At 37.2% G+C, this 27884-nt stretch overlaps 6 protein-coding genes across 11 annotated transcripts; 1 reads left to right on the top strand and 5 right to left on the bottom strand.

Annotated features, from left to right (window-relative positions):
• Positions 1-3082: 3082 nt before the first annotated feature.
• Positions 3083-7127, bottom strand: BBX27 (B-box zinc finger family protein). Of its 4 annotated transcripts, none has more exons than XM_021968555.2 (7): positions 6986-7126; positions 6378-6598; positions 5231-5815; positions 4500-4865; positions 3774-4001; positions 3358-3647; positions 3083-3261 (listed from the first exon to the last, which is right to left on the bottom strand). In XM_021968555.2, the coding sequence occupies exons 3-7, from the start codon at positions 5747-5749 to the stop codon at positions 3186-3188; spliced, it is 1479 nt and encodes a 492-aa protein (XP_021824247.1). In that variant the 5' UTR covers positions 5750-5815; positions 6378-6598; positions 6986-7126; the 3' UTR covers positions 3083-3185. The 4 variants fall into 4 exon arrangements, with proteins under 4 accessions (XP_021824247.1, XP_088102753.1, XP_021824248.1 ...); XM_088246627.1 differs by having other exon boundaries at positions 6378-6672; positions 6986-7124; XM_021968556.2 differs by lacking the exon at positions 6378-6598 and having other exon boundaries at positions 6986-7127.
• Positions 7128-7171: 44 nt separating this feature from the next.
• Positions 7172-10549, bottom strand: LOC110765435 (Ubiquitin-like superfamily protein). Its single transcript, XM_021968559.2, has 7 exons — positions 10347-10549; positions 10129-10204; positions 9867-9925; positions 9577-9719; positions 9205-9403; positions 8398-8569; positions 7172-7461 (listed from the first exon to the last, which is right to left on the bottom strand). The coding sequence occupies exons 1-6, from the start codon at positions 10350-10352 to the stop codon at positions 8402-8404; spliced, it is 651 nt and encodes a 216-aa protein (XP_021824251.1). The 5' UTR covers positions 10353-10549; the 3' UTR covers positions 7172-7461; positions 8398-8401.
• A 2534-nt stretch (positions 10550-13083) lies between these two features.
• Positions 13084-15449, top strand: LOC148297876 (uncharacterized). Its single transcript, XM_088248756.1, has 4 exons — positions 13084-13219; positions 13320-13895; positions 14017-14093; positions 14382-15449. Exons 1-4 carry the CDS (start codon positions 13084-13086, stop codon positions 15447-15449), a joined length of 1857 nt encoding a protein of 618 aa, XP_088104882.1.
• A 1251-nt stretch (positions 15450-16700) lies between these two features.
• LOC110765471 (bidirectional amino acid transporter 1) lies at positions 16701-23283 on the bottom strand. 3 transcript variants are annotated; one of them, XM_088246957.1, is made up of 9 exons: positions 22999-23283; positions 21894-22154; positions 19646-19906; positions 18764-18782; positions 18426-18645; positions 18145-18326; positions 17420-17709; positions 17198-17327; positions 16701-17115 (listed from the first exon to the last, which is right to left on the bottom strand). In XM_088246957.1, the coding sequence occupies exons 1-9, from the start codon at positions 23115-23117 to the stop codon at positions 16768-16770; spliced, it is 1830 nt and encodes a 609-aa protein (XP_088103083.1). In that variant the 5' UTR covers positions 23118-23283; the 3' UTR covers positions 16701-16767. The 3 variants fall into 3 exon arrangements, with proteins under 3 accessions (XP_088103083.1, XP_021824301.1, XP_021824300.1); XM_021968609.2 differs by lacking the exon at positions 19646-19906 and having other exon boundaries at positions 22999-23281; XM_021968608.2 differs by lacking the exons at positions 21894-22154; positions 22999-23283 and adding an exon at positions 20014-21174.
• Positions 23284-23587: 304 nt separating this feature from the next.
• Positions 23588-24317, bottom strand: LOC110765454 (uncharacterized). Its single transcript, XM_021968588.2, has one exon. The coding sequence runs from the start codon at positions 24144-24146 to the stop codon at positions 23730-23732; it is 417 nt and encodes a 138-aa protein (XP_021824280.1). The 5' UTR covers positions 24147-24317; the 3' UTR covers positions 23588-23729.
• A 2508-nt stretch (positions 24318-26825) lies between these two features.
• Positions 26826-27540, bottom strand: LOC110765406 (uncharacterized). Its single transcript, XM_021968530.2, has one exon. It carries the CDS (start codon positions 27450-27452, stop codon positions 27045-27047), a length of 408 nt encoding a protein of 135 aa, XP_021824222.1. The 5' UTR covers positions 27453-27540; the 3' UTR covers positions 26826-27044.
• Positions 27541-27884: the final 344 nt, after the last annotated feature.

Here is a 27884-nt window from a genome sequence, read left to right as displayed (position 1 = left end):
TTTTTAAGAAGAAGAAAGAAAGAAAGAATCTCACCTGTGTAACAGCATCATGTACTGAAACTATATGATTTCGGACTCATACTTACTGGTCCACCAAGGTATTGATATCCAGCAAGCTCAAGCTCCTTCAAGATACCTTCCTCCCCAATCACATAAGCCTATAAAAGGCTCGATCATCACTCTATTATCATCTAAGTTCATGATTAACATGCACCAGTTAATTCATTTAGTGCTAATCATGAGGTACCAGATGCTAGGAAATCACAACAAAATAAACTTCTTTCAGAATACGCAAAACTTGGAATCCCCATGGAGAAATCCACTAGCAAACACAATTAACCATGCCTGAAAGGCTCAATTAGTATGTATCTATAACTGACAGACTTTTAGGTACGGCTTTAACAAATCAACAAAAGACTCTAACTTTAACAAATCAACATAAGACTGTAACTTTAACAAATCAAGAGACAATAAGTAAATCAATAGACTCGAAACGGTTGCCTCTCAGTCTCAAAAGGTCGTGCACTGATGTACTCAATCCATCTATGGTCTATGGCTATGAGTGTGTGATGTGGTTAGTGTGGTGTTCATTTCGCCATTGGCTTCTTTCTCTTTGCTTTCAAATGCCTGACATTGTTACAGAACAATGGATTCAAATTCAGCGGCTTGAGCAGGCTCTTCATATTACACAAGTTTTTTCTGCTTGAAACTGGCTTTAGGTTCTTCATTTGCTAAATTCAAAAGTTTTACTGAAATTGGTTTTGCCGATTCACTAATATTTGCTGGTTTCTTTTTGAAAAAAAATAAATAAATAGATGAGGACTATGAGGGTTCAAAGACAATTAACAAGATGCACATTCTTGAAGGTAATATTGGATATCCCACACTCGCAGTAGTAGTTTAGAACTTCAGATAGGTTGATATATATAGTCAATATGATCTTCTTCTGACCCTCTGCTGAAGACGCTTGGGCCTAACTTCATAAACTCTCACATTAACCCAACAAATCTGATGGTTTGCAGTTCATAAACATCTCGAGCTTTGCATCTGTTCAAGAGAGTCTTTGCAGAATTTAAAAGGTCTCACCATGAGGTAAGTATCAAAAGTCTTTTGTTAATTGGTCTGTAACAGCTGTTGGAAAAAGGAAAAATAGTTCTTCAATGCTGTTAGGAGGACCCTGAGGCCACTCCTGTGATACATCTTTATAGCTTTCTGCCATTCTGCTGCTGTTTACATTTGCATATCCCTTTACTTTTATAGCATAGTTTCCAAATTTGGTGGTTGGTTTTCTAATTTTCAGGAACTCTGAAGGCACGAGCTGCTTAATGTTGGCACATGCAAATATATCACTTAAATGTTGAAAATGTTGAGCCATAAATCTTTGCGAAACTTTTCCCATAAAACATTGTGGAGTGCTTAAAAGGATTAACATGCAACCCACCAAGGTTACCTCAACAGAAGACACGTGCAACCCATCTCATGATAGTTGTAAAGTTGGTTCATGTAAAGTTGGTTCAAACATATAAGCATGGTCTTGTCTGTATATTGAGTTGTAAAGCTGTTGTCTTTGTCTTTTCTATTATTAGACTAGGTTAGTGCTTCAAGCATCCGTTTGCTTTCCACTATTATTAGTGTATAAATACTCTACACCTTTATCAATGAAAAACATAACTTTCACAATTCTTTATGGTATCACAGCCCATGCCTTGCGGCAACTCTACTTTCAATTTCTCGATCCTGCTTTAATTTTTTTTTTTTTCTACTCCTTCCTTTTCCTCCTTCTCGTTTCTGCTTCCTTCCTCTATTTCCTTCCTCTAAACAATTTCATCATTCTATACACTCATCCATGGCTACCCCTTCCACTTCTCCTCCTACGCCCACTATGTCTTCTTCGTCTCCAACTCCGCTTGCCTCTACAGCAGCCAATGTTTCCTCTAACCTGGTTTCTTCTGTCACTTGTCCCTTTTTCTTTTTTTAATCAATTAGCAGGAAGTTGAATCAATCATTTACAGGAGAATCATGTACAGAGTGCATGCTAAATTACGTCCTTTGATTAGGTTGATTGTCTCTTCCTACCTCCAAAATAATTAGTTGTAAAACACTGAGAATTACATAACAGATGCTTGTATTACCCTAAATAATCTCATTTAGCAGGTTTCCTTACCGTGAATGCATAGGTTATATTGTTGAGGATTGCTCCATTATGAACAATGACGACAGCCATTTGTTGGCTTCTTACATAATAATACAGTATCTAGATTTGGAAAATACGAAATTTAAAATTAAAAAAATGCATCTTTTGCCCATTCCTGGTTTGGAGTGGTCTTATAGAATAGAAATCCTAAGTACTCTATTCCAGGCAATTTAAGCACCATTTTTTTTATTCATTTTTCTTTCTGCCGCAGCTATTTCTCAAGAAATACGTTCCCCATCTTAGCATTTTCTTGTGGTATTGTCCTTAATTGGAGTTGCTAATTTACAGGCTTCCGCATTCATCACCTTCCCAGTAATGAGTGCTTGGATGTTGCTCTCATCAAAACTCACTAGCTGAAATCACAAGTTCTGAATGAAAGAAATTTTCGAGAATTTGATATTGTTAACAGGTATATTTGATAGCAACTGTTACCATGTTAGCCTAAGTTAGGAGATTTGACGCATAGATAAATGCCTACAACAGCGGCTGTAACCATTACAAACATAAATGTATAATAGTTTGAAAGATATCTGATGCACGTTTTTGTTAGATTTTCTTATGCACCAAATGGCCCAAAATTTCCCAGCGTTTCTATCCACCCTGTAAATATTAAACATCTTTGAGGACTTGGGGTACATGATAGTTTCTTTCTTCTCCAGCATTATGTTGGAAATCATGTTTACTTATGTGAGAAACTAAAAACTGGCTTTCAGCTCAATTTGCATTTTCTTTTAATTTGGGCTCATGGTCGGACCAATTGATCCGTCCCACCGCACTCACACAAGCAAGGGGTCCTAGTGTTCTATGTGCTTGTGAGTATAGTTGAACGGATAAATTGGTCCGATTATAGGACCCAAACCAAGAATCTCATTGGTACCATGGTGTATGTACAAGACAAAGATGCATGCAAGAGTTCAATAACTTATTGTGGTCAGAAGTTTAATAGCTCTTGTCACATTTACAGTGTCAGAGTCATAGTCTTCTCTCTTCTTCACAACTCTTCCTTTTTCCCGCTTACGTTATCAGCTGTACCTTTCCTAAATGGATATCGATTTTTTCTCACAAGCCTGAAAACAAAAAATTCCATGTTCTCTATATATAAGAGATGTAGCAACACTTAAACAAACTGGAAGAGCTTAGAGCAGAGAATCCCTAATACTTACAGTCGGGAATGCTTCTTCTCTTTGTACCTCGTCATGGCATTTGCTCTGGCTTCAAAGCGCCCACCCTCTTGGTCATGAGGTGAATTTCTTGAAGTCTCCCCTGTGGCAATATAGGGTGAAAGCCGGCTTTCATGACAATCGGTACTGCTGCTTTCGGCACTGAACCTTGACATACAGAATGACAAAGTTGAAGAAGATGGTTGAATAGGACATGGGCAATAATCCATGCTTCCTTCAAGGTTTTGAACTTTGTTAAAGAAAATAGACGAAACCTCTGACGCATCATGCTCCTGTCAGAAACCATTTTTTTGGGGGTATATATTTAGCACATGTTCTAGTCAAAAGAACCTTGGTGACTATACTATGGTAATTGGACAATTTTAATAAAAGAAGAGAGGGGAAGCCAAAATTCACACCATCCTTGCTCTTGCATGGCCATTATCTGACTTGTCAAGGGATATATACTTCAACACTGAGGAGTAAGATACATCTTTATCATCAAGCAGTGCTCTGGTTGGATCTTGATCACCTCCAAATAGTTCTTCGAAGTTTTGGAATGTCATATCAACATCAGGCATATTAAAATCATCATGACAAACAAGTTCTTCACAAACCCCAATGTCTTGCATATTTTGAGCCCACAGCTGCAAAATAAAATCACGATCAGATGGTTATACCGACAGAGATATTTTCCATGATAAGGTAGCCACAGCATTGAGTACGATCTAATATAAGTGATGCATTTGAAGACAGCATGTAATGTAAGCAGGACCATCAGCCTAGCATCAAGAAATTTATAATAGGAAATCCAAACATCAACCCTGCAGTTTACTGTAATGGAATTTCATTGGAGTCAGCATTGCTTAACCAGAATTTATTTCACATAGATATTTTCCTGTCAGAGTTTCTATTCAATTAATGGTGAAGTGATGGCAAGTTGGCAACAAATGATTAACACAATTCATACAGTTCATTGAGAAACAGAGTATCAACTTTTACCTGCATAAGCTGAACATAATTAGAACTTCTCCTTTCTCTCATGGCACTTATAAACAGGAAGAGATCAGTGTTCAAACAAACAAGAAGTGATTTATTACTACATATTAGTCCAAATAAATGACTTGCAGTGGTATTGATCAAACCTGACAACTTTCAACCGGACTTCTGCACTGCCAAAACGATTCTGTATCCAACGGAAGTCCAGCAGTTGAAGATGGTGGCATGTGCTCCAGTTGAGAAAATGGAAATGGCAAATTATCAACTTTCAGATCGTGAAGTAGACTGTCCCTTTGCCTAAATCTAGTAATCTCGGAATGTTGTAAACTCTGATCAAGATTATCATTGAACCCCTTTGATGTGTGATGTACTGAAGAAGATAAGTCACTTTGTTCTTTGCCACGTATCAGAAGCGAAGGGCTGCTCCCTTCAGTGAGCTGAAGCCTTTTTAAGTCAAGAATCTGGTGCAGAATAAAACAAGTGCTTTTATGCTCTTGACCTTCATGAGATATCTGCAAGATAGAAGATGCCAATTGAGAAGACATGGTGCACACTTCAATGGGTATATTTACTCAAGCACTAGACACAGTTTAATGTTGGAAATTATAGTGAATGCCCCAAACTAGTCACAGGAGACTGCATCTCATTCATAATGGTGGATGTTCATTATCAAGAGAAACTGCAACTATGATACTCTAAAGTTTTTGAAAGCATGGATAACATAAACTAGATATCGAACTCTTGAAAACTAAAACCTTGTCCCATATCAAGGATTTACCTTAATTGCAGTTTCATAAGGTATTTCAACAGTGCCAATTACATTGTTTGCCGAGATTAATGATAAAAGAGAACATACATATAGTTCCTGTCTATCTACCTTGTATTGTTGACTGCTTGAACCCACTTCAGATCCTACACCTGGAGCTGGAGCCAGGGTGGGAGAATTTGCTGCTGGAAAGCCTTCAACTTGAGAGCAAAACTGTTCACAACTATCTAAGTTTACTGCACTTGAGTCACAGGAAGAGCCACAAGAAGTGGAGAGAGTTCCATCCAGATGTGCACTATTGTCTAGCTCGTTCAGTTCAAAACCCCAAAATGCTGCAAAGTCCTTAGCAGATGGGCAACCTGTGTAACTGCTAATTGCCCTTTTCTGATGCTGGGAAGCAATATGCAGGGTACGGTCACAGTCATGGCACATAAACATCTTGTGATCCAAACACTGAACATAAGCAGGGTGGTATTTGCATGAATCGCATAAGATAGTACGCAGATGCCGGTTAAAAAGGGTGTTTGCTGAGTGGACCTTTGCATCGCAGGAAAGGCAAAGATGTGCTGCATCAGCTTTACAGTACACAACTGGCCTTAGTGCCGAGCAGAACTCACATAATTTCTTCATTTTCTCTACTTCACAAAAACTACAGCCTCCAAAACTTTGAAACCTCCATTCTGCTGAGCCCTCTTGCTGTCAGATATAATCAACAGTAAAGATATGAAGAAAGATACCATCTTTTTTCAATTGGGAAGTAAAAGAAAAAAAATTATAGTCCTAGTTGATCTGCCACAGTTTCCACGATCTAAACAATATTCCAGCATAACAAGCCAAGTATTAAGTAGAGTCAAACATGAAAAGGCTAGCTAACCCCAACACCAATATTTACCATCATACACATAAATATCTGAGATTTTCTATTGGGATCTTAATAGAATCATATTTCTCAGTTGTTGGATCAGATGCGGATGGTTGAGGTGTGAGAAAATTCCCATATCAAACTTGCCAATGCAAATTAGACATGTCAAGCTCTGAAATTTCAAGCTAAGAATGCAAGTTGAGTAGTGTCCGGTTACAAGTTTTAAGTATATGAAACATTCGAGAGAGGAAAAAAACCGAAACTTCTAAGATTACAAGTAATCGAAAGAAGAAACAGAGGCGATCGCAACTGAAAAGAACCTGATGGATTGAACCAATTATAATTTCAGAGATAAAACTCAGAAACTTGACAAGAAAATGGAAGTAAAAAAAATACCTCTCTCCATTGTCCCGGGAATTAAATAGCTCGGAGGCAGACTGAGCTCTGAGCTGTTTTTCTGTTTGTTTGGTCATGTTCTTTCTTGCTTTTATCCCTTTTAACACTTTATGGGTTTGACGTGTACATTTATGAGAGGAAACTTTCCAGCGTGGATTTGAATACGTGGCTCTCGTGGACAACGGGATCATCATCCACGTTATCCAATTGCCCTCTTGACTCTGAGACGAAGAGAAGAGACCGAGTGACTCTGAGTGCACGTGAAATGTATGATCCATGTGATCCAAAATCTCACCTGCTTCCGCCAATGGCTGTTCGTTCTGTTATATAAAGTAGTTTTGTTCTTTTGTATCTACAGAAAGGTGATAAGGGCATATATTGTTCTCAAAATCTTGCTTTGAATTATGAGCATTGATTTCGCTCCACTAGGCCGCTCCAGAAATTTAGCATCGATATTGTCTCTACCTTAACCACCTAAGTCCAATTCTTAGGTTGGGTAAACACAATGGATCTCTAGATGTGGAATTTTAACTTAAAATTCATCGGTGCAATTAAGAGTTGACCATCTATATTTAAATTGTAGAGGTATTCTTCGATGTGGGACTTACACATTATGAGTTGTATCGAGCCACCTGCACGAACACTGAGGCATATTGTTCTCAAAATCTTTCAAATTAGATTGCTGGCAGCTAGATTTTGGTTCTTTTCACTCAAATGTAGGATAACATATGAAGCATTGCAGTATGGAAAGCTATCTGCACACAAAATTTTATGCATAAGTTCACAAATTCTAGTAAAGAAGCCAACGTGCTGCTTAATGAAAAACAAGTTTTAGGCACACTCAAATTCAATTAGGTCCACTGTTCACGTCCACAAAACAAGCGAGGAGTGTTTCCTTTCTCCAAGCTATGTACTTATAAGCTTACACTTGTTCCTAAATCATTTCAAAATAACACTATACAGTTAGAGAGCAGGTACTGCACAAACTACAAAATTATACGAAAAGATCAACCATCAAGGTGCTTCTTGTCCCCACAATAGAGTCGTCAAGTTGGTGGTTTTAGTGCCTTAGTTGAAAAAAAACCTGAATTCAAAGAAGAAGCAATAAGAATTTAAAAGGAATTGAGCAACAAAAACACAAAATATTGTATGCCAAAAACTCACTTAAAAAATATTCATAACATTGTGCAAAGATAACAAATAAACATCTACAACAAAAATTTATATTCAGCAGCAGTAACAAAGCAAGTAAAACGGAGGTGAATCTAGACAGGGTTTTCCTTCCCGAAAACAAAAAATTCAACTCTGCTAGAATCTGTCAACTTCTTCTCTATGCCACAAACAGCATTCAGCTTCTGCTTTCTAAATCCACGCCACTGAATATATAACAAGTGTGCTTGCAAGCATTCTCATTGAAAGAATAAGCATAAGCAGCAAGGACGGTTACATGATATGACAATTATTCCCCCTTTTGAATGAATTATTTGAGGGACTACAGCTTTTAGTACGCCTATCTAACTACCCAACCGTTGTCTTAATAATATTATCACAACAACAACAAAAATACCACCTTAACCACCTAGGTATAAGATTAATGGAGAGCAAATCTTCATAATTCCATTCTGGAGACGATGAGCATCTTCAAACTAGAAGGGTGGCTATCTAAATCGGAAAAGAGACTTTCCTGGCACACAAAGATTTTAATGTGGGAACATGTTATCATTCTGCCAGTCCTGAAGCTTGAAAAACAGGTTCTTGCTCTTAACCACCCCAAACCATTTCCACCCTTTCAAATTTAAGCACAACCCAGCCTTCTATTTAACTAATCTCAACATAACTATCAGTCAATCACCAAAGGACATGTTCAAACTTTCTTTTTTTGTAGGAATGATGTATTTATAATTTTATACATAAAACTTAAATATGAAACAAAGTAGGATGAGTGAGTATAAGGATATGCCCTAAAGCCATAATTTAACAAAGCAAGACAAGTGGGAGGTTGATTGTGAAATGACCATACCATGTCAGCTCGAGGTAACACGCACTTCAATGATGTCATTGTCCTCCATGCCAAGGGCATCAGGTGTAGCAGCTGGACCTATTTTGTCCCCATCAAAACAAAACACCAAACTCTTAAGGTCAAGCTTAGCTTTATCTGCATACATTTTGAAGAGCCGCTCAAACTTGTCGTCCTATTAAAGTAGAAGAAACATAATTAAAAATTACAATGTCTAATATCACATAGCCTGCATATATATCAAAGATTAGGCCAAAGAATACGGAACAAAGTAACATGTAAAAAAAGTGAGGCAGAAAGGAACTAGGAAGGATATTTACAGAAGAAATCTCCGAAGAAATCACCCAACTTATCTTTTTAATATTCAGAGTCAGAAAGAGGAAGGTAAAATGTACCATGTATTCAACTTGATTAATCACAACATGAAATATAAAGTGATCCACAAGATGAGAAGGAAAATATGCAGAAAATGTACCAAAACAGGCACAAGGAAGTTCTGTTTTGAGAAAACCTATGCTTAGTAACAGTTTTTCACGAATTTTAGGTTTAGATATGAACACGGATAAATTGTGAAAAATAAAAAATTTAGCAGTCACGTGTTGAAAACCTGTCCATTGCTAAACCCCTTGATTAGATTTATATATGAACAGCCTCTCATAACTCCTACCTTTCATAAGGGGAACCAGCATACCATATTGCTGAACTCCCACTCCATTACCTACCAGTAATAACTAGTAAACTTGTCCGTTTTCAGAATAGAAAATTACTAGACAAACATATTATAAAGGTTAATACTTCTGCACAACATACCACATAAATACGAAATTGCTTAGCTCCATCTTTGTCTTGAATAGATAAAACAATTTTGTTTCTTTCACAACGGGGCTTTGAGGGTTTTTCGGCAACAGCCTCCAATGAATCACTAAGTTCTCTTTTCACAGACTCCTCTACAGCTCGCATCACGTTTTCAGCTGATTGAGCAAGTGATGCCAGCTCTTGCTTCTTTAACCTACATGCATGGACCACAATTACTTACCCACTAGAATCTAAAGAACAACGGGAGAGATATACACTAGACACTAATGTGTCACAAATTTCTTCTTGGGGCAAGGATAATCTAAGTTTAAGAAGATAATAATAATCAACATCCACAACAAAAAAATAAAACCAAAATTCAAATACCTCAACTCCCTTAAGGTTGAATCCTCACCCCGCAGCTTTGCGTCAAGGGAAACCTTGGGCGGAGGAGGTAACCAATCCTCCTCTTCCTTATCACCACAATCAATAACACTTACTGCCTTCGCAGTGTCATCAACCTTTTCAACCTAATTCCAACATTATCCAAAACACCAATGGGAAAATATTCATAAAATATGGGGACTGCAATTTATAACAATTCCTCTTATCATATGGAATTTAAACAACAAACACACTACATATGAATGTAAAATAATATGGATAAAATTTGTTACCGCAGAATCGGAAATCTTCCTCCTTTTCGGAGAAGCTGAGGGAGCATCTAAATCATCGTCTGCCAGAAACATAAAATAAAAATAAAAATTTTAAAAAGGAAAAAGGCAACGATATTGAAAACTTCAAATTCTTAACTCGCCAAAACTAAAACTGTACAAACCCCTAAAAGATTAAAATTTCAATGCCTTATTTGATGAAAAAGGTTCAAAATTTTCGGCTCCTCTCAAGTGAATCAACCAAACAGAGTCCAAAAGAGCTCACCATCGAGGCAAACGACATTGAGAGGCTGAACACGTCTGTAATCGAATAACGGCTCAAGCTCTTCGGAAAATTCCTCCTGCAAATCAGAATTCACAGTCAGATATACCGGCACTAATGGTATGATAAAATTAAAGTAAAATCAAATTTTTTTATAATAAAAAAAAAAAAAAAAAAAAAAAAAAAACCCTAACGAGTAACGAGTAACGAGTAAGCCTCACCATCATCAACCCGTAAAAATTAAGATGATTTTGTTGATGTATCTCTACCACCTTTCCACCTTCGTTTGCTCTTTCTTTTGTATCTTGTGGCTCAGGCAGTTTTTGGTCCCAAGCTTTTGTTGGGCTCCAGTGACCTTGTTCTGCTTTTTATGCCTTCTCAAGTACAAGTATATCTATTCGACCGAAAAATAGCATCAGTCTCTGCGTCTTTTCAATCCATGTGCTGAGGCTTGCCTCACCTATTAACCCAACATAGTGTGCACATAAAAAATAAAATAAAAAATTGTGAAAAATAATATATAATTAGAAATAAAGAAAAAAGGGAGGAGTTTTTATATATAATCATAGTTATTATATATCTAATCATTCTTTATGTAAAAATATATATATAGCTCTAATGGTACGCGCGTAAACGAGAGTCGAGAGGTTAGTGTATATATAAAGTAAAACGTATGGGTGGTTAAATTTTTGAAAATCCGTTAAATGAGCTTAACTAAAATATATTTTCACGCCTGCGGACAGAACAGGCAAAGATGCTAGTTTTGATAATATAATAGCCAATTTAGCTCTGGGAAACGAGTTGTTCACTATGAATCATATTAAGCTAATTGCTCAATGCTTAGTAAAAGACCACACCCTTCTTCAAGTTATTTTCGTTATTTATTCATCGAGTATTGAGTCATGGAAAAACTACCCTAATGAGCTTCAGCAGAACTGCAGCATGAGGGCTACAACAAACATGGAATGTAGAGATCGTCCATTTTCAAAATAAAACCAGTCAACTCTAAGTGAGTGTGTAGCAAATTAAGTTCAAGAAACCGCATTAAATCCCAAATAACTAACTATTTGACTCGCTATTTCTTAGAGCAAATATTATCCTTTTTAAGAAAAGGCATTTCAAGACATATGTCAAGAGTTTGAATGGTCTTACATTCCATGTAAACCACCTCTTTCTGAAAAAAATTCCCTACATTTCTCTCGTGACTCATTGAATTCTATATTTTGAGCTCATAAGCATAATAAATTACTTGATGGGTAGTTATTGTTAGAACTAAAATTAAGAAAACCAATGGAAAATTATTGTTAATCAGAATAAGGGCTTCTAAAATAGTATCAGTTGTGGAAAATAGCTTTTGCAGAAAAGTATATGCAACAGAAACTATCATGAACCTCAGAAGAAAATTGAATTTCTTCACTGCTTTTGTCTTTTTTCAATTCATAAGAATGCATGTCAAAGGACATTGAATTGAATTACCTAAAAAGCTCACTGGTCAAAACTGCTGAATGTGGAATTAAGGAAAATGTTCATAATTTTTTTGTAGTACATTTCCTTTATAATTATGCAGAACATGAATCTGTCATTTCTTGAACCTTGAAACAGAAATGAAAAAAAATTTCTAGTTCACACACAGCACCCTAGCTCACATGTGAGTTATATTATGGCAAATTTCTAAGATTTACTAAGATTTGGCAGATTTCTAAGTCTTTTTTTTTATTCTTCTTCATAGATTCAAGTTTCAACAACATGTTAATTGGTCAGTCACACAGTGTTGACTGATATTGAGTGCCATATAAATAAGAGAGCTCCTCAACAAAAATATTTCGTCTTTGCCTAGTTTCACAAACTCTCTCTCTCTCTCATTAAGCTTCTGAATCTAATTCATTTTTTCAGATTCAAGCTTCAGGGTCCCCTGTTTTCTCTGTCGCACTCAAATATCTTGTCCTAAGTCTTCTGGTGGCAATGGAACACATGAGTCGTACAGAGACTAATGGTCTCCCTAGCTTTGCACATGACCTCCAAATCCTTCTGGTAGATCATGACACATTGTCCCTCATGTGCATAGCATCAACGCTTGAACAATACTCATTCAAGGGTAATAATATACATGATCCTTAAAAGAAATTTGTTCATGCCATAATTTTGAACATTTCTTGTGTCTCTGCATAATTTGTTTTAAAATTTGTTCATTCCATAATCTGAATTTCATGCACAGATATATGGTGGTCTGTTTATCTTTCAAATAAGATTGGCATGCTTACATAAATATTCCTGTATTTTATGTATACATATAGGTCACATTTGGTGTCTAAAATTGGATTTGATTAGATAACTCACTAGATTTGTTGATGGAAGAAATCAAGGCCAATCTTCAAATTTTGTTCAAGGTGAAGTATAAGATGGATTAGTTATGTCCCTTCCAATCCCCACAAAATGATATGATATCAATATGTATCCCTTCTAATCCCTACAAAATGAAAAATCATTCAACTCTATCTTCATTTCTTACTTCAACATACCTTGAATCTTGTGCGTTATTCAATCCAATTTAATCCTAGACGTCAAACGAGGCTATATGTCTATAACACAATATTAAGAGTTATTATATCAAAATGTGTTTCCTTGACAACTTTTATGTTATTTGCGTGGCTGTGTGCATAAACACATACGCATACTTTTTTGTATCCGATATATAAATAACTGATATTGGATCAAAAGTTTAAACATTTTGTTTTGTGAACATAAATCTTGAGGCAATCCATGAAAGAAAAGTAATATAGAAATGGTTGGAAAGGACAATCAAAACATATAGGATAGAGAGGATATATACTTTTTGATATAAATTCACAGTTTCAAAGTGATTTGATCTTGATCCTTGTTCTTTGCAACTTGGTTAATCTTCATGTTGAATGGAATTCAACTTTGTCTCGTGTTTTTCTTCCAGTGACCACAACCGAGATGGCATCCGCTGCTTTGTCCATGATTACGGAACAAAAGGATGACTATAAGCTTGTAATGGCTAACATTAACATGCCAGATATGGACAGTCTTTCTTTTCTGCGTGTACTGCACAAGAAGGAGATCCCTGTCATATGTATGCTTTGAATTTATCTTAAGTTTTCTATTTGGAATATTTGGCTTACAGAAATTTCTTCTTGTGTAGTAGCTGCTTGATAACTTGAATTTCCATGCAGTCATGTCCTCCGAAATGAATGTTAATGTAGCCAAGAAGGCCCTAGCTGAAGGAGCCTGTTTTTTCCTCGAGAAACCAATTTCTATGGAGGATCTGAAAAGTGTGTGGCAACATGTGTACCGGAAGATTAGAACCCCAAGGAAGTACAAACATAAACCAAATTGTGGAACGAAAATGAACAGTGGAAAGGACTGTCAAGGGATTAAGATAAATGAGGCTGCTGAGGTGCTTAGGCCTCCCCTTGGAGGTGTTAAAAGCAATGAGGCTGGTGGTGAGTGTAGCGTTGCCACTGGACATGCTTTGGACATTGACAAACAAAACACTTGCACGTTGACATGCAAAGCCCAAGGAGCTTCTGGGATAAAGCGACTAATTGATGATAAAGAAGAGCAAGAAGAAGTGAAGAAATCTAAAGTAAACACAGAGCAAACTGTTTCTGAAAGTATAAACAAGAATGAGGAAGGGATGGAAAATCGGGATAGCAATGGCACCACCGGCGATAAAAAGCCTCGTGCTGTTTGGACTCCGGAACTGCATCTCAAGTTTACAGCAGCTCTAAGTGCCTTAGGAGATCTAAGTAAGTCTTCTTTCTCAGCAAACAATCTAAAAATTTTATGTGCTTTGTGGTGCAGCAGTATGCTTCACCCTGAAAAAGTACCAAGTTGTTGTCATTTTTAATGTTTGCTTTTTGGATCCAGAATCTCGTCCAAAAGCAATTCTAAAATTGATGAATGTGCCAAATATAACAGTGCGCCAGGTTGCAAGCCATCTGCAGGTTTCTCATCTACTTATATCTAAAGAACCAAGTAGTCATTTCCCATCAATTAACTCTTGATTGATTCTTTTTGCATTTGTTGAATCATAGTAAAGCAAAGATAACCGACTTCGTTGTGCTAGATGCTTCTTTATCTGCCTTTTTCTCTCTTCCTAGTTTGTTTGAATCTTCAAATTCGTACGGAAAAAGGCATGCATTATTGTTTATGCTATATGATACTATGCATATTTTCATTCAATTCTAACTTTTTATGTCATTGTCTTCTACTGCCCATTAAAATTCATACAGCATGATATCCATTCTATATGGTTTTCCTTTCTGCTTCATTTCTTTTTCCAAGTTGAGTACTTGCATGCATTATTACCAATATCCTTAATCTTGTTAACCCTTTTAAAAAGGATTTATATTCTTTCCTTCCAGAAATATAAAAACCAAGTTCAGAGAATTCGTGAGACGTACACAACTAGCTCACCTTCTTCATTAAGTAGATTATCCAATTGCATCAACAGAAATGAATTCCCACCAGCAAAGCAAAGTTCTCTGGTACGCCAATATGATCAAAGGACTTCAAGTTTTGGAGTCCGAGGTAATAGAGCACAATTAGATGCTCTAAATTCTTTTATCACATCTCCTATCCCTGTAGCTGGTTTCAACAATCATGACTACAGAAGGCAGAATCTATATTCGGGATTGTCTCACTACACAAATCATCATACCAACAACCCCAGTGTGTTTTATTTAAGAACTCAAGGACAGTTTCAAAATTTGAACCAGATAAGGGAAACAAGCAGTTTTGGATACGGCGCTGGCAGGAATGAAATCATGAACCAACAACCTCTTGGAATAGAAGAGAACAGGTTTAGAACAAGTGAAAGCCACTTTCCAAGTATGAACTACATAACTCCAGAGGCTGCTGCTTCTCCCTACATATCAGGAAACACATTTCAGGTCCCAAATGAGCCTCCTGTCATGAATCAAGAGCAATACTATACTTCTTCTTTGACCGGTCCCTTCGATTCCGAAAATAAGAACCAGTTTTCAACAGAAGTTGCAAGATTAACAACTGAAGTACTTGAGCTTGTGCCAGAACAGATAGCTTCCGGCAATGCAACCAATCCAAACAAATTTCCAGCAGACTTCAATGATGGCAGCCAGAAGCTGGATACTACAGCAGGAGAGGCTAGTTCACCAAACAAGAACCAACCCCTTTCAGAGTATGATGAGCTGTTGAAACTGCTTGAAGAAGACCCACAGGAGGCCAGCTGTGTTGGCAGTGTACCAAATGCAGGTGATGCTGATCGTTACTGTGAATGGCTGAGGGAAACTTTACTTGAAAATAGCACAGACCCTCTATAGTTTATGAGCTCCAGATGCAGGTCATGTGGATGGTTGCTGTGAATGGTTAAGAAAAACTTCCTCTGAAAACAGCACCGATCCGCAATAGCTTATGAGTTCGAATGCAGATGAAGTTTCATGTCAATAGGACTCTCCAAATAAAATTCAGTAACAATGAACTCGAAGCGTATGTTTCCTTAAGCTGATTACTCAGTTTACTAATTTATAGAAAAATAGATTTTGGGTGCATTCAACCAGAACATTGTTGTTCCTGATTCAGACTTCAAAAATTAAGTGCATCCCCTTTTTCCATTCAAGCAAGGCATAATTAACGTTGGCAGTTCACAGATACTGCAGGTTAAAGTAGAGTAGCTTTAATTGATAATTTCTGTGGAAGCAAAATATCTCATATCCTAGGTCAAATAATTAAGCCAATCAATTTGGGAATTATTTGACCTAATTGGGAGTTACTCAATTTAATTGGAAGTTATTTGATTCTAAATCAAATCCCTAATTACACCAATCTTTGGGAAGAATAATTCATTTCCATATGTGGAATTATTCTTCTGAAACCCTAGCCTCCGAGGCTCCTATAAATACATGGCTACATCAAGGGTTGAGGTATGTCTAAAATCCTATCTGAAACTCTGCAGAAATTCCCTCTCACAAACCCTAGCTGCCGCCATAACTCTTTCTCTTTCACACAAGGCTCCGACCACCCGATTCTCCCTACAAGAGCTCCGTACCCTTTTAGCTATTGTTTCTCTATGAATCAATCAAACTAACTTAGGCATCGGAGGGCCTTTGGCCAACACAATCAAGTGTGGTCCTTTTACTCTGATTTGTTTTGCAAGGAGAAAGAGAAGCGAAGAGTAAGAAGGAATCCTTAGGCGAATATTTTTGTGGGACGAAAATTGCTCCCACAATTTTCTTTTATATGAGATTTCGTGCTTTCCAAATTTTATGTTGGTTAAAGTTTTGTATCAAACGAAAAATTTGCCGCACACACACACCATATAAACCAATAAAGCCTCGTTGAAACGAGCATATGAAAATACTCCATTTTCAGTTAAACGAGCAGATTCGGTGTTTTATTAGGTGTGGAGGTCAATGCATACCGTGTAGCATGCCATCTCCCCCAGATCTCTGTGAATGCTGTGAGATGAGACTCCATTGGTATAATCTGGAGTATTATCATACATTGGGTAATTTGTGCAAATTAAGTCATCAGCTTTTAATATAATTAAAAAGAAGTAAATTGCAGCAGATGCCTTGCTTAAAAAATAATCTTTTTCTATAGATGATTGGAAGAAATGAAAATCACTGAATATACACAAGTTCATTCATTTATGTTGGTTATAGGACCTTTAAACCAGTGCCGAGCACGCAAGATCCAAGCTAAAACTGTAGTAAGTAACAAACCCCCAACTGCAACAGGAGTATAGTTGAGTGTCTCAATAGTAATTGGATAGGCAACAGGCAACGAGAAGAGGACCGAGATGGTTGCTACCCAAAGCACTGAAATCCAACCAACAAGGACCCCGTAGCGTCCCAAGTTGAAAGGTCCTGGGACAAAGGATTTGTGTGCCAAGGTCACCCTCAAGAAGATGGGTAGGGCATAAGCAATGTACAGTCCAATGGTTGCTATAGATACCATGGCATTAAATGCCACAAGGCTTCCAAGAGACTGCAAAGACGAAATAAACATATGCTTAGCAGTTGCAGGAAAAACAGAGATACAAGTTTATTGCAACAAGTGATGTGCTTACTGTCAGTGCCATGCAAAATGATACCAAGGCTGAAAGCCAAACTGCGTTTACTGGGACTTCATGCTTATTCACTTTATGCCAAAATGATGAAAATGGCATGGCTCCATCTCTAGAGAATGCATAAGCCATCCTGAGAAGAAACTTAAGCACTATGAGCAGCTGAGAGATTAAAGTCGACCCTAGTGGTTCTTGTTGTATGAGACATAAAATAGGCTTGCTTACCTGGAGTTGCTAGTAACTGAACTCATACCACAGAAGAATATGGCAACACCAACGACTCCCAGGCATATAATTCCTCCAACTCCACTGCCATATCTACTCTTGAATGCTAGGTAAAATATTTCAGCAATGGCATAACCACCAGCATCATTAGTCTCATCCAAAAGGTATGGGATGTTAGTAGCAGCAAAGGTGATCCCGAGTATATAACCCCATCCAACGATAATAGATACCACGATGGAACTAATTATTCCTTTTGGTCCATTTGTATCAGCATTCTTGGTTTCTTCTGTCTAGAAACAGAAGTTGAAGGAGATTTCGTTACAATTATATGACCAAGCATTAAGCCATCAAACAAAGAGAAGAGCTAAAAACGTTATTAAGTTCCAAACATCTTGTGTTTGATTTGATGATCGTATCATTACAATATGGACAAAATAGTTATTATGCAAACATGACTTTACTTTAGTTCATAATGCTTAGAGTTTACATGAGATTGCTAATGCAAATATGACATTACTCAAGTTGAAATATCAAATACAACTCGCTCAGCGAAAAACAAAAAAGACAACTTCATACACACAAAGATTATGTAGCATTTGACAATCCCATAATTTTGCACTCCCACAAACAGGATGCATCTGATTGAGATCTTAGGATTCATCCTTACAGATTTCATCTTATGAAGTAAGTGAATTAAGTTGAAAGTAATGAAGGTATCAACTTACCATATGGGCAGATGCATCATAGCCAGTTATGGTATACTGACTCATTAAGAGTCCCAGAACAAAAATGTAAACTTTGTTGTTGACTCCATCCCCATTATCAGTGTTGAAGTGAGTGAATACAAACTTGGCACTTGCCCTCTCCGTTGCAACACAGGGAATGAGAATCATAAGGACAAAGACACCTACGTATTCCAATAGCGATAAGAAATCCAAGATATAGGTATCCTCAAGCAATAAATTGAAAACTAGGAAAGTGAAAAGGGCTCGAAAATACGTTATACCTACAATATTCCATGCAGCAGCTAGCTGTCCAAAGAGAGATAAGTACGAGATGGGAAGACTGTTTATGAGAGCATGTAGAAACAAAATTCCTCCATGGATACCAATGACTGCATATTTATCTCCCGAAGTACCACCACCATTTCTTCCACCTGAGCTAAGGAGAATGATCACGTTAATCAGCTGTGCAAGTGAGAAATCCACACTCGTTGTGACTGCCCACTGCAATTGGAAGGTAGCAAGGCAGTTAGAGCTTATAATGGAAATATCACATCCATAACAACCCTCAGAATGGATATTGAACGATTTTAAACTTCACAACATAAGTTTTTACAATTACCTGACCAACTATGTTGAACCTGCAAAACATAAAACCATTTACAGTCATCAGAGAATAGTATAGCAGAGAGACCAACTTGGAACGTCTTATGATTAAAGTTGCACGTAATATACATTTCAGTTTTAAGCTCAGAATAAAAAAGGTAATAATTTCACCATTCTAGCCCATGCGTTTGAGAACATCACAAGACAAAATGGCATATGCATCAATAGCAGTATAAAATTTGAAGGCTTCAATAATTCCAGCTTGAGATGGTATAGTGAACAAGAGTTGAGCATCTTAAACATATTTGTGAAGATAGTTCAACGTTATATAAAAAAATTTCTAAAGCGGAAGCACCAGAGCCTACTCCTTGCATTCCACATAAATTCTATTAAAACTTATTCATCCCAGTTCAAAAGTAAATTGATCATTATCGCCGTCATGATGCGTAATTTAGTTCATCTACAGATAGAGCTATTCATGTTGAGCATGTCCTAGAGTTAATCCCCACCAAAATAGTGAGTAACCAAATCAACCTAATCTAAAGAACTACACATCATCAATCAAGAATCTGACCTTATACAGCTATTCTGACAAGAATCTGACCTTATACAGCTCTGGAACAGATTACTAGAATAGTAGCATAGCAAAACGAAGAATGAAAGATATTCACACTCGCAAGATTACTTAAACATGGTACACATGCTGTGAAAGCTATAATGCACAGGAGCTATAAAGCTCAACTAGTCAACCAACATATTCATCTAGGCACTCCAGATCCCATAACCCCAACAGAACACCAAAGTTTTAGTCCTTTTTTAGGCAATCAAATTCTAAACGAGTAACAGTGTTAGTAAAAGTGAACAGGAATGAGGAATAACTGAAAGGAGAGGAAAGTACCAGCCAGTGAGCCAAGAAGCAAAGGGTGCCCATCTTGGGCCAGCAAGCTTGGCACTCCAATAGTATAGACCCCCAGAAGTTGGGTAGGAAGAACAAATCTCAGCCATGGACAACCCAACAAAGATGGTGAAAAAACCAGCTATAAACCATCCATAAACAACAGAAACTGGACCACCGTATTTGAGTCCAGTGTTGTAAAGAGTGGTCACACCGGTAAGCACCGATATGATTGAAAATGAAAAAGCAAAATTTGAAAGCAGCCTGCAATTCCAAACGAGCTAACCCATAAACCAAAAAACTCACAACTTAAAAAAGAAGAGATCTTTCAAAACAAAACCAAAGAAAAAATTGGAATTTGGAAAAATTACGAGAGGTCACGCTTGAGCTCTTGTTTGTAGCCAAGTTCATGGAGACGGGCATGGCCGGAGTCCTGTGAAGCGCTGCCGTTTGGGACCACATGAGATGGTAGTGCCATTCTGTCACCACCATCAGACAACATTTTTCTTGAATTCTAAGGGACAGAGAGAAATTGGATTTGCCTTAATTTGGCTAATATTGATTCAAGCAGAGTGTCAGTGGCAACGCAGCTCGAGTATAAAATAGGCATATGAGAATAGAAAAGGAGAGCTTTTGATTGAGGGCATGAAGGTCAAACAGAGCAGCCAGTAGGCAAGCAGCTTGACGCGGTGATTGCAACTACGTGGCCTGTGGACTTTGAACATTGGCTTGGTTGACTTAACATGGCTTTTCGTTCTTTTGCCTTTTATTGGATTTTTTGCGTAATAGATAGAATGTAATGATTCTATTTCAGCATTGTTGCGAAAGTGCCAATTTTGGAGAAACACCCGGGTGCAACGAGTATTCCCGACCAATCACGTTATATTACGCTTGATACAGCGTGTTTAGCTGAGAATAGCATTACTATCCCTGTTTCACATAAGTTTTTTATGCAATTTTAGGGTTCGTATTTGTTAGGTGTGGACGCTGAATTTTCTTGTATAAACAAAGTGACGTAAAATATGTAATTTCACTTCAAAGATGAAGCAACACGTAGCTATAAGTTTTAAAAATATCGCAACCTTACTTATAACGACATAACAATGTTTGCTTGCACAGCATAAATACCAGTCACAGATTCCATATTAGTAAAAGACCAGGTAACAATGTTAGCTTTTACCACTGTGACTCATGGTAAAACCAAGTTTTATGATAACATGGCAGCTACTGTCTACTTAATTAATTAATATGGGAGGAGCAGTGGCGGAGCCAATGAAGGCTCACAGTGGTCAAGTGACCCTTCTCATGTTTAGCATATTTGGTCTTTTTACATGTTTGTCCTTGATTTTTTTATACAGTATTTCTGAAATTTGACCCTTCTCACTATCTTACTTTGCAAAAAAACTACAAAAATAAAGATGAATTTTTTTCTCTCCCATGTCCCTAACTTTGCTACTTACCCTTTTAATTATTTCTTTATTTGTAATAACTTAATAATTATTAACCTAATTACCTAAAACTAAAAGCATGACATCTTACCCTAAGAAAAAAACTTCAAAGCATGACAATTCAAATTGAATTGAAGATGGACAACCTATGCTTTGTTGTCAATATTTTGGAATGATATAGAAATTAATACAAAGGATTTTATTATTAGATGAATTTTTTTATTTTTTTATTTTGTGTTAATTTTGTCATTTAAGGTTGACCCCTCTTGATAGATTTTCTGGCTCCGCCGTTAGGAGGAGGACAAAATAGCGCCATCCTCTACGGGGATAAGATAATATCACAGATGTAACATTTATGATCACTATTTTATTTTATTTTTTTATGCAAGACTTATGGTGCATTATAAGATTCTCTGATGTCACTTAGGTATCAATTATCACATGGGATTATGAATATTGATCGGCCACAGAAAGAAGAATCTGAATCATTGACCAAGTAGCCCATGTGCTGACCCTCCAATTAGACTAAAGTAATAGGGATTACGCAAGTCGAAAAAATCCCGAAAATACCAGTCAATGGACAAACACAATACAATATGTGAAATTATTAGCAATGTTGAGTCTAAAATAAGAATGGGGATCCATCCAATCCAATGGTTCATGCAAAAATAAAAAATAAAAAAGTAATAGCCCCATTGGCCAACGAGTGCTCTTGGACCATTGGTTCATTTAACATATATTTTTTCAGAGATTAAAAATAAATAAATAAATAAAATTAGAAAATAAAAGAAGGAAAAACGTACCAGCCAGTGAGCCAGGCAGCCAAAGGGCCCCAGCGTTTACCAGAGAGTTTGGCGCTCCAGAAGTAAAGCCCACCAGAAGTTGGATAAGCGGAACAAATCTCGGCCATTGATAGGCCCACTAGGAGTGTGAGGAGGCCCACAATGGGCCACCCGTAGACCATAGTTACGGGCCCACCATAGGTGAGGCCCATATTATATGTTGTGCTGAGACCAGTCAGAACCGAAATGATGGAGAAAGTCACCGAGAAGCTTGCAATTGCCCTGCACACAACAAGAAGAAGCAGGGAAAGAATAGAAGGCCTTAAAAAAAGATTTACATGAGATTATGTAGAATTTAGATTTTTGTTGACTTGTTTAAGATTCCATAATTAAACTAAAACGCACATTTTAAATAAATTTCTTGCGTTGGCTTGTTCTGATTGATCCGCGTGTCGTTTCTTATTTTATTATCAGTTGGTTTGTAAATACTAAATCTGATTGGCTGTCCCAATTCTGCACTGTTTAGTTTTTAGATATAAATCAAAATCAAATGAGAAGTCGACTTTTCAGATATTTGTTCAAGTGTATATCTTATTCAAAGTCAGTCATTCTCCAATCCAATCCAATGTGACATTTCTGAATCAACAGTATTCAAAAACAACGGCCAGGAAAATACGCAAACTAAAAGGATTGCATGAAACCCAAGCAATGTTTAAATACAACTTTCCTGTCCAAGCGCTGAGTCTGAGTGACAAGCAAAGTAATAATAAAACAAAATGTAAGCAGAAAACTTAGGTCGAGAGACATCGACAGCCAATTAAAATTATGTCATTTACTTTCTTGGAAAACAATCATATCATATTAAATTATGCTCACGTTAGTTATTACTGTCTGGATTCAGAAAATATCAGAACTGATATTCAACGACTAAAAGTCCAAAGCTGTGAAAAAAGAAGAAGACTTATATACATTCATCTAGAACTGAAAAATGTGATTGTGATGTGGGAAAAGTGCTTTTCGTATAAACCCAGAAGGACCACAGAAAATTCAAAAGTGCTTCCACAAATTAAACAAACAAAAAGAAGAAGGTAAATATTCATGGATGGATAGGGTAAAGGTTTCATACGAGAGGTTACGACTGAGTTCTTGCTTGTAACCCAGCTGCTTCAAGCGAGTGTCATCAGCAGAAATTGCGTCGCCGTCTTGATCTCGAAGAGGGTGATAGGGGCCTTGTTCTTCTTCCATGTTATATGTCCTTCTTGTTGTTGCCTTCTGATCAGTTTCGGAAGAAAGACTTTGATTTTTTTTTCGGGGTGATGAATTTCATAACTAATTCACCTCTGAAAGTGAAGCTGTGTGTTATAAGAAATAGCTAGCTAACAGTCAAACAATTGCATAAAGCTTAAACCCACACCAAAATTATTGGTGGGTGGGCAGTGGGCACATCAGAGAAATATGGCTTTTCATTACCTTTTACTTGTCATAAATTGATCTGATTAAAGTCCGCACGCACCTACTTTTTCTTAATTTTGGTATGTCTCTCTCTATAATTGTTAGTTGCCCTTTCTCTCTCCAATCACAACAATCACTCAATGCATTCACTTTGCGCTCGAATTTCAGAAAATGGATCCATCATTCATGATTGATTTTAATCTGAAAGTTATCTCCTAGCATGAAATTAAATTCTGAAAATATAAAACTCATAGCCAGGCACATACCAAAAATTTCAATCACTTAAAGTACTTGAAAATATATATCACATGAGTACAAAATTTTTACAATTCCAAACTTTGTAGCTAACACTGAAATTGAAACTGCATATATATTGTCACACAATTATTTGAAGTTGCTTGTGCTTCAGTTCTCAATTAATAATTGGCGAGAAGCAGCCAATCTCTTGTAAATCTCCAAAACCAATCTACCATCAACTTCCTCCCCACAAGAAGCCATTGAAATCTGGTCTTGAGCTTTCGCAACCTTCTTCCCCGAAACCCTTCCGACACTCGCAGCGTTGCCGGCAATCCGATACATCATGTCAACGTAAGCATCGTGGAACTTTGCCAAGAGCTTAACTGGGGAGAGAAACTTCATCAGTCTGAGCTTTGGGATGGCGCTTCTGAGCTTCCAAACCCGTCTGGTAGTTTTGGTGCCATTGGCTCCGCCAAGCCTTGTGACTCTCATCTTCTTCTTGGTGTCACCATTCAGCCTTTGGTACCTTCTCCTCCTCCAATACCTCTTCAAGTTGTCGTAGTGCGTAGTCGGAAAAATCTCCATTTTCGATTGATTTATACTAGTTCTGTGTTTTTTGAGTTTTGATTGAGAGAAGTGTGTGAAGAGAAGAAGTGGGAGAGGGTATATATAGGAGGAGGAGAAGAATTTGGGTGGGAAGTCAAAATGGGTGCCCAATGAATGAAGGCTTGTTCTTATGGTTTATTCCGGGAATGAGAATCAGAGGATATGTGAGAGATTAGTGAGTTTTGAAGTGTACTTGGTCAATATTGTCTGTCTGACTTCAAATTTAAGGCTAGTCTTTTAATGATTGAATAATTAAGTTTGATCAAGTATTCTTATACGAAATCCAATCCATGGTATAATAGGCTATCACAAAAACAAACAAAAAAACGTATAAAACATAAACAAATACTCAACACATTTCCATATACCAAGAACAAATACCAGTTAGTGGCGGACCTATTAACACCTCCTCTCGCCGGAAAAACCATTGAAGGTGCTTCAATTTGCCCATTTGCTTAATTGGTGGACAGATTACCTTATTTCCATTTTCAACATTTAAGTAAATGTCTTTGTCCTTTTACTTTCATTTATTTTTATATTACTCCATTTACTTAAGTTTACAATGTAAATAAGGAAGTACCCCCCATTTGGATTCAAATAAAAATACTAGAAAATCAAACTCCCATCAAATCAAAATATGAAAAATCGGTTTTAGTGCAAAATACGATTTAGGCTAAAAATGATGGCTCATTAAGTCAATATATACTTCATACTAAAATCCTATAAAATCAAGTTTTCTTATTTGATGTGTAAGGAATAAAAGCCACCAAAAATTATCTTGAGAAAATGATTATTCTAAAAAACCATTTTTCATACTTAGTCAATATTGCACCTCTGCTAAAAAATTTATGGGTCTGCCAGTGATACCAGTGTAGGGTTTATATCTTTGCTGAACCTGGAGGATCCTTGGTTTTGTTTGGCCTTGTGCGGGTGCAAGTTGCATGACTTTCCGTACATTCTTATTGAGTGTGAGGATTACTAAAGGGTGGAACCACTATTAAACTATAGTAGGGATGGCAATGGGTCGAATAAGGGGTGGGTATGCCATTCACATCCCCATCCTCATCCCCATCCCCAGGGACGGACCCAAGAATCTTATCTCATAGGGTCATAGTGTAAAAGTTCAATTTTTTTTTTATATCATTGAATTGTGAGGTGGTGGAAGCAGAGTCAAGCTTTTGGAGGCGGCGGCGACAATGGAGGAGCTAAGGCTTAAAGATTTGGTGGGGTAGATGGTTAAAGGTTTGGGGGGGTGGAGATTGGGGATTTAGGTTTGAGGGTTTAGGAATGGGGGTTTTGGAAAGGCTGAAGTCGGGAGGGGTATTTTAAATATGTTCTAATTTTTTTTAAAAAGACCTGGACCAAAACGACATCATTTTGGCCAGGTCTTTTAAAAAAAAAATTCGATGGGGCTAAGCCAAAACGACACCGTTTTGCCCAGCATGTTAAAAAAAATATAATAAAGCTGGGCCAAAACGACGTTGTTTTGGCCAGCATGTTTAAAAAAGAAAAAAATAGAATGGCAGCTTCTTCTTCCTCAGACAGCAACCTTCCCCTTCAGACATTCATGAGGTCACACAGCCATTAAAGGGGACCTTCTACCTTGCTTCCATGGAATCCATAGGGTTGTTTGACCCCATTGACCCCACTGTGGGTCCGTCCCTGCCCATCCCCATTAAACTTTTTTCCCCATTCCCACCTTCATACCTACGATATTCATATCGGGAATTCCCCATTCCCACCTTCGTTGGGGAATGAGTTCCCGGACCCGCCCATTACGGAAGAAAAAACCAATATAAACCTACTTTGTTGAAAGAAAAAAATATATAATTAAGGCAAGATAATGAATATATATAATATGTATGTATAAGACAATATAAGAATGTTTACATATTGACTAAAACTTAACTAAATGTATAAGTAGTGTGGCTTAAAATTCGTATAAATTATATAAATTTATAATATAAAATTTAGTGGGCACAATCACTTATATATGTATATTCTAAACGGGGAGGGTTCGAGTTGGGGATTAAAATACTATCCCCGCCCCTCCCCAAACACCATACCCAAAAAAATTCCACTCCAACCCATTAGGGTCGAATTTCTGCGAAAACCCTTACCCGCGGAGAAAATTGCCATCACAAAACTAGAGTGAGCTTAAGTACAGTGCAAATGTTTACAAAAATAGGAATTTAGTATTAATTTTTAGGAAATAAATTATTATTGCCCAACACTTAGAAAATTCATGATTTGGTCCTGTTGTTGGCGCTCCTCTCCCTTGGGCCAAAAGAGACACTATATCACGGGCCTTAGGCGTATGGGCCAATTTATTTATTTTTTGTCTGAGAAGGTCCCACTTCTTGGACAGAATCGACCACCAACTCTGACCATCAGATCTTTACTCAACTGCGTCTGCATGCATTCGCTTTGTACATGTTTTTTGACTCACACGGGCACACCGCACAGTTGAAGATTTTCTTCGAGATGGTTTATGCATATAGGAGGGGAGGAGGCTTATTACATACCTCAATATTGACTTTTTTTGGTCAATACCTTAATATTGACTTTGTTTTGGTCAACACCTTAATATTGACTTTAATCACAAAATTATCTCCAAACACGTAATTAAATTATGAAAATGTAAAAATTACAGTGGCATAAGAAAATTTTCAATAACTTAATGACTTGAGTACTCGAAAGGATCCCATCCCATGAGTACAAAATTTGTACAATGCCAAACTTTTTAGTTACAACATGCCCCGTGAGCTACTACTTCAGAGAATGAAGAAACAGCTCTAGAGCCAATCTGACAAATCAATGGAAATAAAATTATAAAAGAATTTGATAACACAAATGTTTGAAGAAGCTGATTTTGCTTCAATAATCAATCAATAATTCGCGAGAAGCAGCCAATCTCTTGTATATCTCCAAAACCAATCTACCATCAACTTCCTCCCCACAAGAAGCCATTGAAATCTGGTCTTGAGCTTTCGCAACCTTCTTCCCCGAAACCCTTCCGACACTCGCAGCGTTGCCGGCAATCCGATACATCATGTCAACGTAAGCATCGTGGAACTTTGTCATGAGCTTAAGTGGGGAGACAAACTTCATCAGCCTGAGCTTTGGCATGGCGCTTCTGAGCTTCCAAATCCTTCTGGTAGTTTTGACTCCGCCAAGCCTTGTGACCCTCATCTTCTTCTTGGTGTCACCATTGAGCCTCTGGTACCTTCTCCTTCTCCAGTACCTCTTCAAGTTGTCGTAGTATGCAACGGGAGCAATCTCCATCTTTCTTTTTTGTTAGGTCAAGAAATGGCTTCAAATTAAGAAAAGATGTTTTGAGTTTTGAGACAAGTGTGAGAAGAGAGGAGGTAAGGGGGGTTTATATAGAAGGAGAGGAAATGGTGCTAGGTCAAAATGGGGGTGGCATTGAATATGTGAGACGAGTGAGTTTTCAAGTGTACTTGGTCAATATTGTCTGTCTGACCAGGCGAAGAGGCTAATGTTGTAGCAAATTGAATAATAAGTTTGATTAAGTACGCTTTTACTAAATCCAATTCATGGTATATTATTATATGCTATCGATGTATTCTCATGCTTAAATTGATAAATAAGTCCAAATCCATAACTTAGGGTCTAATGCTCCAACTCTGACTTGAATAGGACTCTTCCGTACATACCAACAAAAAGGTGCTTAATTGCTGGGAAATTAGGTGATCA

Source organism: Prunus avium, chromosome 1 (assembly GCF_965620075.1).
Source record: "Prunus avium chromosome 1, drPruAviu1.hap1.1, whole genome shotgun sequence".
In the NCBI taxonomy this organism is placed as follows: Eukaryota; Viridiplantae; Streptophyta; class Magnoliopsida; order Rosales; family Rosaceae; genus Prunus; species Prunus avium.
This window is presented reverse-complemented; position numbering and strand designations above follow the sequence as displayed.

Excerpts from the sequence above, each read along its gene's own strand:
- LOC110765406 (XM_021968530.2), bottom strand. The coding sequence starts at position 27,452 with ATGGAGATTGCTCCCGTTGCATACTACGACAACTTGAAGAGGTACTGG.
- LOC148297876 (XM_088248756.1), top strand. The coding sequence starts at position 13,084 with ATGGCATCCGCTGCTTTGTCCATGATTACGGAACAAAAGGATGACTAT. Across the intron at positions 13,220-13,319 it reads GAAGGAGATCCCTGTCATAT|TCATGTCCTCCGAAATGAAT; the intron begins GTATGCTTTGAA and ends ATTTCCATGCAG. Across the intron at positions 14,094-14,381 it reads AGGTTGCAAGCCATCTGCAG|CATGATATCCATTCTATATG; the intron begins GTTTCTCATCTA and ends AAATTCATACAG.
- LOC110765454 (XM_021968588.2), bottom strand. The coding sequence starts at position 24,146 with ATGGAGATTTTTCCGACTACGCACTACGACAACTTGAAGAGGTATTGG.
- LOC110765435 (XM_021968559.2), bottom strand. Across the intron at positions 9,720-9,866 it reads GGAAGATTTCCGATTCTGCG|GTTGAAAAGGTTGATGACAC; the intron begins GTAACAAATTTT and ends TGTTGGAATTAG. Across the intron at positions 8,570-9,204 it reads AGCAATTTCGTATTTATGTG|GACGACAAGTTTGAGCGGCT; the intron begins GTATGTTGTGCA and ends CTACTTTAATAG.
- LOC110765471 (XM_088246957.1), bottom strand. The coding sequence starts at position 23,117 with ATGGAAGAAGAACAAGGCCCCTATCACCCTCTTCGAGATCAAGACGGC. Across the intron at positions 22,155-22,998 it reads GAACTCAGTCGTAACCTCTC|GGCAATTGCAAGCTTCTCGG; the intron begins GTATGAAACCTT and ends TGTTGTGTGCAG. Across the intron at positions 17,710-18,144 it reads ATGATGCATCTGCCCATATG|ACAGAAGAAACCAAGAATGC; the intron begins GTAAGTTGATAC and ends TTCTGTTTCTAG.
- BBX27 (XM_021968556.2), bottom strand. The coding sequence starts at position 5,749 with ATGAAGAAATTATGTGAGTTCTGCTCGGCACTAAGGCCAGTTGTGTAC. Across the intron at positions 4,002-4,499 it reads GTCCGGTTGAAAGTTGTCAG|CTGTGGGCTCAAAATATGCA; the intron begins GTTTGATCAATA and ends TTTATTTTGCAG. Across the intron at positions 3,648-3,773 it reads GCCATGCAAGAGCAAGGATG|GAGCATGATGCGTCAGAGGT; the intron begins GTGTGAATTTTG and ends GGTTTCTGACAG.